At 36.1% G+C, this 13,246-nt stretch overlaps 1 protein-coding gene across 1 annotated transcript; it reads right to left on the bottom strand.

The window, feature by feature from the left end:
* Positions 1-271: 271 nt before the first annotated feature.
* Positions 272-10,602, bottom strand: LOC104884481 (calcium-dependent protein kinase 29). Its single transcript, XM_010669136.4, has 8 exons — positions 9,474-10,602; positions 7,816-7,959; positions 7,457-7,609; positions 6,822-6,937; positions 6,480-6,647; positions 6,267-6,394; positions 628-727; positions 272-513 (listed from the first exon to the last, which is right to left on the bottom strand). Exons 1-8 carry the CDS (start codon positions 10,171-10,173, stop codon positions 418-420), a joined length of 1,605 nt encoding a protein of 534 aa, XP_010667438.1. The 5' UTR covers positions 10,174-10,602; the 3' UTR covers positions 272-417.
* Positions 10,603-13,246: the final 2,644 nt, after the last annotated feature.

Here is a 13,246-nt window from a genome sequence, read left to right as displayed (position 1 = left end):
AACCCAAAGTAGGAGACGATTATGTTGTACTGGATAGAACCAACAATGGTTTATCTTTTCCTCTTTTTCCATCCAAACTCACTATTTAGAAATTCTAGTTTAAATTCACATTAGATCGTCTTGAGTGGACTTTATCAGTTATCACATTCCAAAATTAATGTGCCTTTCTCTAACATAAAACGTAAAAGATTTTCTTGATCAATATGACTTAATACACACTGTGGGATTTTGTAAGTGCAAAAATCCAACTGTAAGAAAAAAAAGACATGAATGAGTGAAATTTTTGCCCACCATTTATTCAATATGGAGCTTCTTAGCTAGCCTCAATGAACAACAACACGCATTACAGAGTACTGAGAAGATAATAAGAACAATAATATACACAATTGATTGTTATTATAGTCTTCCCTCACCCCCTCACTTGTACACAATCAGTTCATTTTGCTTTCCATCAGAATCTGCTGTGCCCTTCTTCATCATTGCTACAAACTCCTCATAGTTAATTCTTCCATCCTGCATATAATCAATGATGGAAAACATCATACATTAAACAAGCAATTCATCCGACTGAAACTAAAATAATGGAGAAGACAAGGCTTCAAAGAAAGTTTAGTATGTTTTTTTTACTTTGTTTGTGTCAACATCATTCAAAATTTCGTCGATAGTTGACTCGTCTCCCATTCCAACTTTTGTCATGGCTTGTCTTAGCTCTTCTCTTGTTATGTACCTACAATAATGCCAAACAAAACGTTGTGACATATGGTTTTTTTCAGCAGTTGATCATACAGCAAGAAGCGATCTGCAGTGCTTTGCATCTTGGTTGTAATAATTCCGGATCAAAAATTTCCTGCCTTAACGTTTCCCTGGCTCTTACAGATTAAAGGTTCTTCTAATAATCAACTAGAGTTCCCTTACAGCCATACTTTGACATACCGACTTCTTCTTATAGGTTACTTGTGATTTTAGGTCATTTTCAAGAGAAGTTTACCTTGTTGAGCATAGCTCAAATGGTTGATATACTACAGCAAGATATACTACAGCAGCAAGATATACTACAACAATAACTAACTAATGCCACATCAGCACAGTTAGTTATAACAACTTATTGATTGTTTCTAAATAGTTGTTATCCTATTGTATGTAGTATATAAGGAAACTTTCTCTATTAGATTGTAATTCAATGATAATACAATACAATCTAAACTTTCTCTTCTTCTCTAAACATTCTCTCTCTATCTCTAAACTTTTTTACATCTAAGCTTTCTTGTCTAAACTCATCAATGGAGGTTATTATAACCTCGAGCTGAATTGATATTAATCTGCATACTTTATCATGGTATCAGAGCTGCGAAACCATTGCAATCAAATTCTTGAAGATCAAATACTCACTGATGAAATCTAAATGTCTGTAAGTTCTAAAATTCTGCGATCCTTTGAAAATTCTGCTCACAAATTCTTTTGATCTAAATTTCTTTGAATTTTGTTCTTCTCTTCATATATTCTAGTCTGCTTCACAAACAAATCTTCTGTTCTTGATTCTATCTTTCTGATAACACTAAAATCTTGAAATCTAAACTTGATATCATCATGCCTGAAATAGTAGAAGAAGTTTCAAATAGAAACACTAATTAACACTGATCCTAGACAAGATTATTCTAGTCCTTTCTATGTTCATCCTAGTGATAGCCTTAAAATGTGTTCAATTCCTACTAAATTTGATGGTAATGGATATAGTGATTGGAAGAGAGCAATGCTTATAGGATTATCTGCTAAAAATAAACTAAGCTTTGTAGATGGAACACTTGAAATGCCAGCCATTAGTGATCCTACTTATCATGCTTGGAAAAGATGCAACGATTTGGTTATTAGCTGGTTACTAAGTGCCTTAGAACCTACTATTGCTCGTAGTGTTCTCTATTTCTCTACTGCAAAAGAAATCTGGAGTAATCTTGAAGAAAGATATGGTCAATCTTCTGGACCACAGTTGTTTTCTCTTGAACAACAATTACATGACATATCACAAGGAGGTGAAAATGTTGCTGAATATTTTACAAAGATGAAAATGTTGTGGGATGAACTGGATATTGTAAATCCTATTCCCACCTGTACTTGCAATGGATGTAGTTGCAACCTCAATAAGAAATTATTGACTGCTCGAGAAAATCAGAGACTCATTCAATTCTTGATGAAGTTGAATGAACACTATGCTATGGTAAGAGCTAACATTTTAATGATGCAGCCACTGGTAGCTGTAAATCATGCATACAGACTTCTTCTTCAAGAAGAAAGAAACAGAACTATTGCTCATGATATGCAAAGTTCTAATTCTTATTCTGCAGAAAATCATGCCTTAGTTGCTGATAGAAGAACATACTATGATCATAGCAGAACAAAGCCAAATGTTTATCAACCACCTTATAAGCAACAACAATCTTATTATCCATCAGTTGATAATAAGAATAAGGGAAAAGTGGTGTTTAACAACAGCAACAAGAGGAGTTTTCCATATTATTGTGATCACTGCAAGATCACAGGACATTCCACTGAAAGATGTTTCAAACTCAATGGGTATCCTCAAGATTTCAAACCTCAATTCAAGAAATATGCTCACCTTTCACAAGGAGCATCTCTTGATAATGTCCTAAATTATGCAAAGATCTCAAATGTGAAGTCATATCCACTGATAATGCCTGTTTTCTTCAGGGCCATTCAATGAGAATGCCTCTTGGTAAGCTTAAAAGTGGCTTATATTGCACTGCTATTACTTCATCATCTGTTACTGCTGATGATTCACCTTGTGACCTCTCCTCTGCTCATGGTTTATCTACAATTTCCACCTCAGTTCTTGAAGAAATCAAGCTTCAACACTTAAGACTTGGTCATATGCCATTTCAACAATTGAAGCACTTATTTCCTTCATTACCTATAAATGCATCTGTTGAGTGTATCTGTCAAGTGTGTCCTGCTGCTAGACAACATAGACTTCCATTTACTTCAAGTTCTATCTGTACTACTGCACCTTTTCAGTTGATCCATGTAGATCTCTAGGGGCCCTATAGGGTATCTACTTACAATATATGTACTTTCTTCATGACTATAGTGGATGATTTTTCCAGAAGTACTTGGATTCATATGTTGAAGTTCAAATCTGATGCTGTGGTTATCTTACAGAATTTTGTTTCTTATGTGAACACACAATTTCACATTCTTGTTCAATGCATTAGAACAGATAATGCCAAGGAGCATTGTAAAGGGGAACTAAAGCTTTTCTATGCTGCCAAAGGTATACAACACCAAAGAAGCTGTGTTGACACTCCACAACAAAATGGAGTTGTGGAGAGAAAACACAGACATTTGCTAGAGAAACTGCAAGAGCACTATTTTTTCAATCCAACTTACCTATCTCATATTGGGGAGAGTGTATTCTAACAGCTGCTTATATCATCAATAGAATGCCTTTAACTTGCCTTAAACACATCTCTCCTTTCACCAAGCTTTACAACAAAGAGACTAATGTTTCTCATCTAAGAGCATTTGGGTGTTTATGTTTTGTTGCAACACTCAAACAAGGTAGGAGCAAATTTCATCCTAGATCACAACCTCATGTGTTTATTGGATATTCATCAACTCAGAAAGGCTATAAAGTACTAAACCTTGCCACTCATACCATTTCTATTTCAAGAGATGCAGTGTTTTATGAAAAACACTTTCCTTTTCATTACAATCCTTCTCCCACCTCATTTAACACCACTAAATCTTTTCACATTTTTCTCCCTTCTACTACTTTGTCATCCTCCATTGCAGATATCCCTGATGTTTTTCATTTTCATCCTACTACATCTATTTCATCAGACTCACCTTCTTTATCTTCACCTTCTAATTCTTCTCCAGATTCTTCTTCTCATACACCAGAATCATCTCTTTCTACACCTCCTATACCTTCTCCCCCTCCTTCACCATCACCTTCACCTCCCATCCCTTCTCCTCCACTCAGAAAATCAACCAGACCCACTAAACATCCATCCTATTTACAGTCTTATGTCTGCAATCTTGGCTCATTTACACCACCTTCTTCACATTGGTGTAATCTAGTCACTGCTGATTCTATACCTACATCTCATCTTTCTCTTATTGCTACCATAGATTCTTTTTCTGAACCTCACTCTTACAAGGAAGCTTCTCAATCACCTGTTTGGGTAGCAGCAATGGACAAAGAGCTTCAAGCCTTAGCTGACACACATACTTGGGATCTTGTTGCTTTACCTCCCCAAAAGAAACCTATAGGTTGTAAGTGGGTGTACAAAACTAAACTCAAGGCTGATGGTTCTCTAGAGAGATGCAAAGCCAGACTTGTTGCAAAAGGCTTTACACAACAATATGGCTTAGATTATGAAGAAACATTTTCTCCAGTGAAAAAGATGTCTACTATCAGGTGTATTCTTGCTATTGCTTCTAATAAATCCTGGCCTATACATCAACTTGATGTTAACAACGCATTTCTTCATGGTGACTTACATGAAGAAGTGTATATGAAGCCTCCTGAAGGTCTCTCTTGTCCTCCTGGCTTTGTTTGCAAGCTTAAAAAATCTTTATATGGGCTTAAACAAGCTAGCAGACAATGGTTTGCTAAACTTCTATCTGCTCTACAAGCTCAGGGATTCATTCAATCTAAGAATGATTATAGTCTTTTTATTAAGAAGACATCAAACCATATTACTCTTGCAGCAGTCTATGTGGATGATATTTTGCTTACTGGCACTGACATAGATAGCATCATCTCACTAAAAGCTTACCTTCACACTACCTTCAGCATCAAGGATTTGGGGTTACTCAATTATTTTTTGGGTATTGAAATCACCAGAACTTCATCTGGGATCATTATGACACAAAAGAAGTTCACTAAGGAACTTCTTTCATCTACTGAGTTAGATCTCTCTCATCACACTGTTACTCCACTTCCTTTACATCTCAAACTCTCAGCTCTTGATGGTACACCACTCTCTAATCCTACTCAGTATAGATGTCTAGTAGGGAAACTCAACTTCCTAACTAATACTCGACCTGATCTCTCATTCACTGTTCAAGCTCTCAGCCAGTTTATGCATGACCCTATATCTTCTCACATGGCTGCTCTTCACCATACTTTGAAGTATGTTGCTGGTACTGCTAAAGAGGGTATTCTCCTACATGCTAGTTCTGAATTAAAACTCCAAGCTTTCTCAGATTCAGACTGGGGTGCATGTCCTGATTCAAGGAGGTCCATTTCAGGCTATCTACTTCTTCTAGGCAACTCACCCATCTCTTGGAAATCCAAGAAACAAGCTACAGTCTCCAAAAGCTCCTCTGAAGCAGAATATATAGGGCTATGGCCAATGCAACTTCTGAAATTACATGGCTTGTTAGACTCTTGACTGAGTTGGGTGTATCTGATTTGCAGCCTGTCACCCTTCATTGTGATAATCAATCTTCTATCTATATTGCTAAAAATCTTGTCTTTCATGAAAGGACAAAGCATATAGATATTGATTGTCACTCTACTCGAGAAAAAATCATGGAAGGACTTCTACAACTATCCTACTTACCTACTAAGCATCTGTTAGCTGATGTGTTTACTAAGGCTTTGCCTTCAGCTCAGTTTAACACTTTGTTGTCCAAGCTGGGAATGCTTCTTACAGATTCCAGCTTGCGGGGGGATGTTGAGCATAGCTCAAATGGTTGATATACTACAGCAGCAAGATATACTACAGCAATAACTAACTAATGCCACATCAGCACAGTTAGTTATAACAACTTATTGTATTGTTTCTGAATAGTTGTTATCCTATTGTATGTAGTATATAAGGAAACTTTCTCTATTAGATTGTAATTCAACGATAATACAATACAATCTAAACTTTCTCTTCTTCTCTAAACATTCTCTCTCTATCTCTAAACTTTCTTACATCTAAGCTTTCTTGTCTAAACTCATCAATGGAGGTTATTATAACCTCGAGCTGAATTGATATTAATCTGCATACTTTATCATACCTTAAGTACTATAATTGCTCTTCACTATTCAAAATCTTGCATCTTGAGTAATGAGTATTATGGAATTGGTAGGAAATGTAAAATGCCTAATTCATTTTCACATAAGAGAAAAATGAGCATAGAAAGTGGCATATTATTTTAGGACGGAGAGGATTTAGAAAGTGGCATATTAAAATTCATTTTCACCCAAGGGAAAAATGAGCATAGAAGAAAGACTATGCATGTTCTGGCATACTAACCCGCTGCCATCCTTGTCGAAGTACAGAAAAGTCTTGTACATGTTCTCTTCCTTATCCAGTCTATGCCGATGCATAGTAGCCGTAATGAATTCCTTGTAATCGATAGTTCCATTTTTATCAACATCAGCCTGAGAGAAAACTCGAGATTCTTAATACAGTTTATGGTAATAGCCAATCATCTATGAAATTGTAGAGGTTGATCTGAGTCCTTACAGCATCCATTAGCTGCTTTATTTCTGACTCTGTGAGCTTCGAGCCCAGCCTTGCCAGGCCTTCTTTGAGTTCTTCTAGGGTGATTGTACCACTTCTATCAGTATCAATGTTGTTGAACATTTCTTTTAAACCTTTGATTTCTTCATCTGACAGATTTTCTGCCATTACCTTCAGCCATTTCATTTATATTATTAAGAAGAAATAAACGTATGGCAAGTCTAATATATGTAATTCTTGAAGGCTTCATCTAGGCAAAAAAAAATTGGGTGTTAAAAGTGTTAACACAAGAATTTGTTGACAATACAAATGCACTAATCGAAATAAAGGAACTGAGCATGATACCATGAGAGCAAGCTTCTTGAGTTTGTTCATTGCTCGGAACTGCTTCATCCTAATAAGAACAGCACTGTCCATAGGTTTCTCAGAAACATCACCGTCTTCTCTGAGCCATGGATGTTCTGATTCATAGGTAATTATATGTAAATTTTATGGGTAGCCAAAACAAGTTATACATCCAACATAAACATTAAGCCTATGGAAATTCTTTCTTCGAATCCCATATCAAACTCTCATTTTAATAGACTATGCTTCTTGAATTGGTAGAAAATGTAAAATACCTAATGATTCTTGAAAAAAAAAAAAGCATAACTCAAGTTTCACTCATCTTCTTAAATTGGTTCAAAATCAGATTAATTAGAAATATTATCGTGTTTGGGTACCATCCCAAATTAATCAAAAGTTTAACTCCTATTTTACAAGCCTATGTTTAAATCTTTTTAGGCTGTTATTGCAGGAAGAAATAACATTTCAGATAATCTTTGCAGGAAGAAATAACATTTCTAGATATTAGAAGGCCTTCAAAATTTGGGATTGTTATAAGAGGTGATTTATCCTAATATATATGGGTGAAACTTATGATTATTCATGCTATTTTTTACTATCATCATAACCTTAGTTGAACAAAATGAATCACATACCAAGTGCCTGTGTAGCACTTATGCGTGCATTCGGGTCTCTTGCCAACATTTTACCAATCAAGTCTTTGGCACCAGCAGATATCGAAGGCCACGGAGGGGTTTCCAAGTCTAGCTTCCCCTTCTGGATCTCATTAAATATCCCAGCTTCAGTCTCTGAAATAGTCTTACACTATTAATCAGAACCAAAGAGGAGGCATATCACAGAGTTGAGATATAGATGAAACAAATAAGCCAAATCACCCACACAATGAAAATTCATTGAATCCTCATGACATGATCTCTAGCCAGTAGCAATCTCATAAATTTCAACAAGCAGTATTGAAAAGTATCAAATTCTGTTTCAGTAAGCACATGCTTACCAGCCCAAAAGGGAGGAACTCCGCTTAAAAGAATGTATAAAATGACTCCAGCACTCCACACATCGATCTCTTTTCCATAGCGACGCTGCAAAACTTCTGGTGCTACATAATACGCACTTCCAACAAGTTCCTTGTAAACTTTCCCTGCATTTATAAGTTCTCAGATCAATATGGATAAATCCCATGTAGTCCTGACATCATACTGGGCTGACTATATAGAGAAATTCAGAATTGATGGTCAAAATTCTATCTCATATATACTAGTTAGTATTGCGAGCATGACAGTTCGTATCTGCAGTTTTCCAATGAAGTCTCTTGCAAGAACAGAATGATGTGAAACTGAGCATCAAGTTGTAGGTAATTTGCATGAGGTTTCAAAGACTCGTATCATTTTGAACACCACTTCCAATTTAATCATAATTAGATTTCTACTAGAATCTAATGAGTATGCCAGAACATCTACTTAGGTGTGGCAATAGAATGCGAAGGATAGGCATAGACCAGGTCTGATTCATTAAGGGTGGCCTAGAAATTGCAAACTTAATAGGACATAAGTTAGTTCATCGAGTGTACTAACGTTTTATTTTCTTTTCCCTTTTTTTTTTCTTTTACCCTTTTTATAAACTGAATTGCAGTAGAGTAGTGGTCAAACAATCTCATATGTATTGCTTCTAAGTTCTAATTCACCATGAAGATTCTGCCCCTGCTTAATTACTGAACTGATGCCAAGTACAACAATCTTAACAGTTGGTTTCATATCAGCTTAAAAAATCCTACTGCCAGATAAGCACAACAATCTTGCTGTCAATCAATCTCAAGCACAAACAAACCACAATGAGCCATATTTTTCAGGTTTTCCACTTGATTAAGCGAGTGCTTTCTCTAATCAACGAGAACACTCGTTTTCGAAGAAACAGCAATTGACTTTGTTTGGGAAACACATTAAAGAGATAGCAAAATCATACAAAGAGAAATACAAATTAAATTCATGCTTATAATCATATACCTTAAAGAGATACATTGCAATAAGCTCGGAATTTAAATGCCTGCATTTTACATCAGGTGGTTTATGTTGCAACTACTGTCAATCAGACTGAAGGACAAGTATCCTGTATGCTTACTCATTTATGCTTTAAAATGGAAAAATGTGAGTAATTTTTAGCAATCTTACATATAATAATCTAAAAGAATATATACTCCCTCTACATTTATGTTTAGCACATCCCGAAGTAATTAATAGACCAGTCTGTCAATTATTTCCGGTTAAAATCTGATCTGTTCTAACAGCTAAACCCATATTATTATTAATACAGTTGAAAGAATTCCAGAAAAAGTAAATTGGTAAACATTGAAGCATAATCATGATAGTTTGGACTCAATAGGTTGAGTCCCAAATCCAATTCAATCAGACTGGAGTGTAGACCTTTCCTAGTCCACCTACTCACTTAATATTGCAACACATGATAAAATTTTCCAAAGAAACTTTACATAGGTAAAATGATCAATGAAAAAGGATTATTATGATGTTTTACACAAAACAGTGTTCGACACTAGCGTTTTAGGTAGAGGATAGAAGCTTGTAATGTAGGGGACATGAGTTCACAACACACATACACACACATATTAAATGTTAACTGAAAAAAAAAAAAACTACTGACCTTCTTCAATGAAGACAGAGAGGCCAAAATCAGTGATCTTCAAAGGAGAATCTGCATCCTTGTTGACCAACAAGAAATTCTCAGGCTTCAAATCCCTATGCATGACTCCCATAAAATGACAAACATGAACAACATTAACAACCTGTCTAAAAATAACAGCAGCTTCCTTTTCAGAGAAACCACCTTTACCCACAATCCTATCAAACAACTCCCCACCTGAGCAAAGCTCCATTACTACATACAAATGATTTATATCTTCATAAGCCCCTCTGAATTCTACAATACTGGGTTGTCCACTTAAATGTTTCATTATCAAAATCTCCCTCCTCACATCCTCAATATCTTTTCTATGCTTAAGTTTAAGCCTAGATATTGACTTGCAAGCATATTTCACCCCTGTTGATATTTCTGTACATAAGTAAGTAATACCAAACTGCCCTCTTCCTAGCTCTTTGTCTAAATGGTACATTGAAGTGATGTCAACATATGGTTTGTTTAATATAGGACCTATACCGGGTTGCGACAACGACGAAAAATAAGAAGATTTTCTTGAAGGAACTGGTGGTGGTGGTGGTGGTGGTGGAGGAGGAAGTGGAGGTGGTCTATAATACCTGTTTCTAGGGGAAGTGTCTGAGGAGGTTGATATTGCAATTTCATAGTTTTTTGGGCACCAATAATCAAGAGAAAAACAGTTTCCCATATTTGGAGAGAAGGTGAGAAAATGGGATGAAGGAAGTAATGGGTATTGGATGAAGGAAAGGGAGTGAAAGATTCTAGTTTCATATTGACAGTTTTAGGTGCTTTGCTTTCCCTTCGAGAGATGATCGTTCTAGTCATTGTTGTTCACTTTTTTGATATTATAATTGGGATGGTCCCTTGGGATGTTTGAGAATTCTGAGGAATATAGTGGGAGAATTACTGATGCAAGCAAGGAATAGAAGGAAAGGAGCTTCTGTTCTCCATTGATTCATTGCAGCCTTGCACGGAATTGAGGACATCAGAATTATGAGACTCCTTCCTTATGGAATCTATATATATATATATATCTAAAACTCAAAACAAATAAAAATATGTGTTTCAAGACTCAAATCAATAACCTCTCATTTGATATGATAATGTACTAACCAACTACCCTACAATACTCATGTTAGTCTTTGTGAGAGAAAAAATCATTTAAAGATAAGATACTATTTCTATTTTCGAAGATTTCAAATGCACATTGGTAAATAATCCGGGCGTATCGTCTGGAACAAAAACTAGTTTGTCCTAACAAGTCTATCTTCCCTCCTACTTTTTTTGTATCAAATTATGTGCCAATTATTAGTTGACATCATGATCATCATCAATATAATCTAACTTTCTTTTTAAAAAAACGAGAGAAAAATTATAAACCAGTAAAAATGAACAACACAAATGATACCACATATAAATGAGGTAAAAGATTTAGAACTCATATATAGAGTCCTATTTCCTTCCTAACCCCTCCTCAAGTTGGAGATGCAAATCGCGAATGTCCAAGTTGGACAACAAAAATTCAAATTGACAAGAGCCTTAGTAATGATATATGCTAACTGAAAGTTGATAGGAACATACAAAGGAGCAATAAGCCCTTCAGTGACATCATACGAACAAAATGACCGTCAACCTCAATATGTTTGTTGCGTTCATGAAATACCGGATTCTTAGCAATATACAATGCAGATTGAGTGTCACAATATTAACACATACCTGTAGGATGTTGAACTCTAAGATCACGTACTAACTGCTTAAGCCACTTTAATTCACACAATACAACAGTCATAGAGCGATATTCTGCTTATGTAGAGGAACGCGATATTGTAGGCTGCTTTTTAGTCTTCTAGGAAAAAAGAAAAGCTACCCACTCCAAAAGCGTCTAGTAATAGGACAACTAGCCCAATCAGAATCACACCATACTTCTAGACGAAGATCATTGTCAGAAAGAAATAAAATTCACTAGCTTGGATTTTTCTTCAAATATCTGACAATTTGAAGAGCTGCCTCCCAATGGACAACTTTTGGTGCCTGCATAAACTGTGGAACATAATATGCTAAATCAGGACGAGTAACATCATGATAAATCAACCTGCCCATTAGACGACAATACTGCTATGCGTCATCCATTATGGACCATCAGCCAGAGCGAGCTGATGATGTTGCTCCATATATAGGAAAATCTGCAGTTTTAACACCCAGCAATCCACACTAAGAAATAATGTCCAAAGCATATTTCTGTTGACTCATAAATTTTCCCTGAGGACCTCTAGCATCTTCTACACCTAGGAAATATTTCAAAACACCCAAATCTTTCATCTTAAAACATTTTCCAAGATAAGTCTTGAAGTCCAACAAAGGTCTCTGATCATTCCCTGCAATAATCATATTTTCAACATAGATAAGCACATTCAGTTGATTCTTCTTCCTTGTCAAGGTGAACAAGGAATAATCAGAATACAACTACTTAAAACCATAGGATTTTAGAGTAGTAGCTAATTTTGGAAACCAAAATCTAAGTGCTTGCTTCAAACCATACAAATATTTTTTTATCTTACGCACCAAATTATTATTATTTTGGAAAAACTGGGAGGAATCTTCTTGTAGACTTCTACACATCAATCTGATTTTCCCATTTTTTCATAGCAACAATAGCAAGGAAAGTATGAACTGCCGACATTTTAGTCAATACCTTCTACCTGATGATGGCCAAATATGACCAATATGGCTTTCAATCTATGCAACTTTCCCTGCTCATCATATTTTTCGTATAGACCCACTTACTTCCCGATGCCTTCTTGCATGAAGGTAAGGGCTGCAATTCCCTAAGTACCTTGATCCTTCAAAGCTTAAATTTATGTAGCCATGGCCTTACGCCATCAATCATGTTTCATAGCCTCCTTAAAAGACTTAGGAGGGTTTCCTACAGTAATAGTAGCTAGATATCTGCGATATTTTTTCAGAAAACTTTTGACAACTAACATAATGCGTAATAGGATAGGGAGTACATGAGGACTTTGATAAAGAAGATGGTAGAGAAAATGGACCTTTCTTTTGCACTACAGTATGAATCACCTAGTCCTATAATTTTTTAGACGGAATTTTGGTACGTTTGCCTCTACCTAGACCTCCATTCCAATCCTTTACACTCTCTCCAGGAGCGACTTGGGCATCCCTCACACGTCTAAGGCCCTCGTGGGCTCGTGGCATCATCCTCGAGATGCCCAACCACAGCTGGGGCCTCGGCTAGCACCCTCAGGTGCAACATCTACTCCGCTAGCACCCCTCGGTGCCTCAGTCACATGCTCAGCCGCGTCGAGCTCCCCTTCAACCCCCACGGGAACCACGACACTAAGTATAGGAAGATCACCATCACACTTCCAATGCACCACATTGACATCACAGAAGGGTTCATAGGAAGCAAAAGGAAATTTATATTAAGCAAATTTCACATCTCTGAAGAGAAAATATTGTTTGGTCTCTGCCAAGTCAAACAATTTGTATTCTTTTTGGGTAAAAGAATAGCCAAAAAAACACATCTTCTACTCCTACTAGCAAATTCAAGCCCACGATGATTAAAATTATATGCACAAGACAAGCATCCAAAAATCCTTTAATAATCTATTGAGCAGATGGCTTCCAAACAAGCACTCATATGAAGTTTTATAATCAAGCACAACAGAAAGAGTACGGTTTATCAAATAACAAGCAGCTTGAACGCAATCACCCCAAAATCTGAAAGGAAGATGAGCTTGAAAGCT

This window comes from Beta vulgaris, chromosome 1 (assembly GCF_026745355.1).
Source record: "Beta vulgaris subsp. vulgaris cultivar EL10 chromosome 1, EL10.2, whole genome shotgun sequence".
NCBI classification, from domain to species: Eukaryota; Viridiplantae; Streptophyta; class Magnoliopsida; order Caryophyllales; family Amaranthaceae; genus Beta; species Beta vulgaris.
Note: the sequence above shows the minus strand (reverse complement) of the source record. Positions and strands in the feature narration are given on the sequence as shown.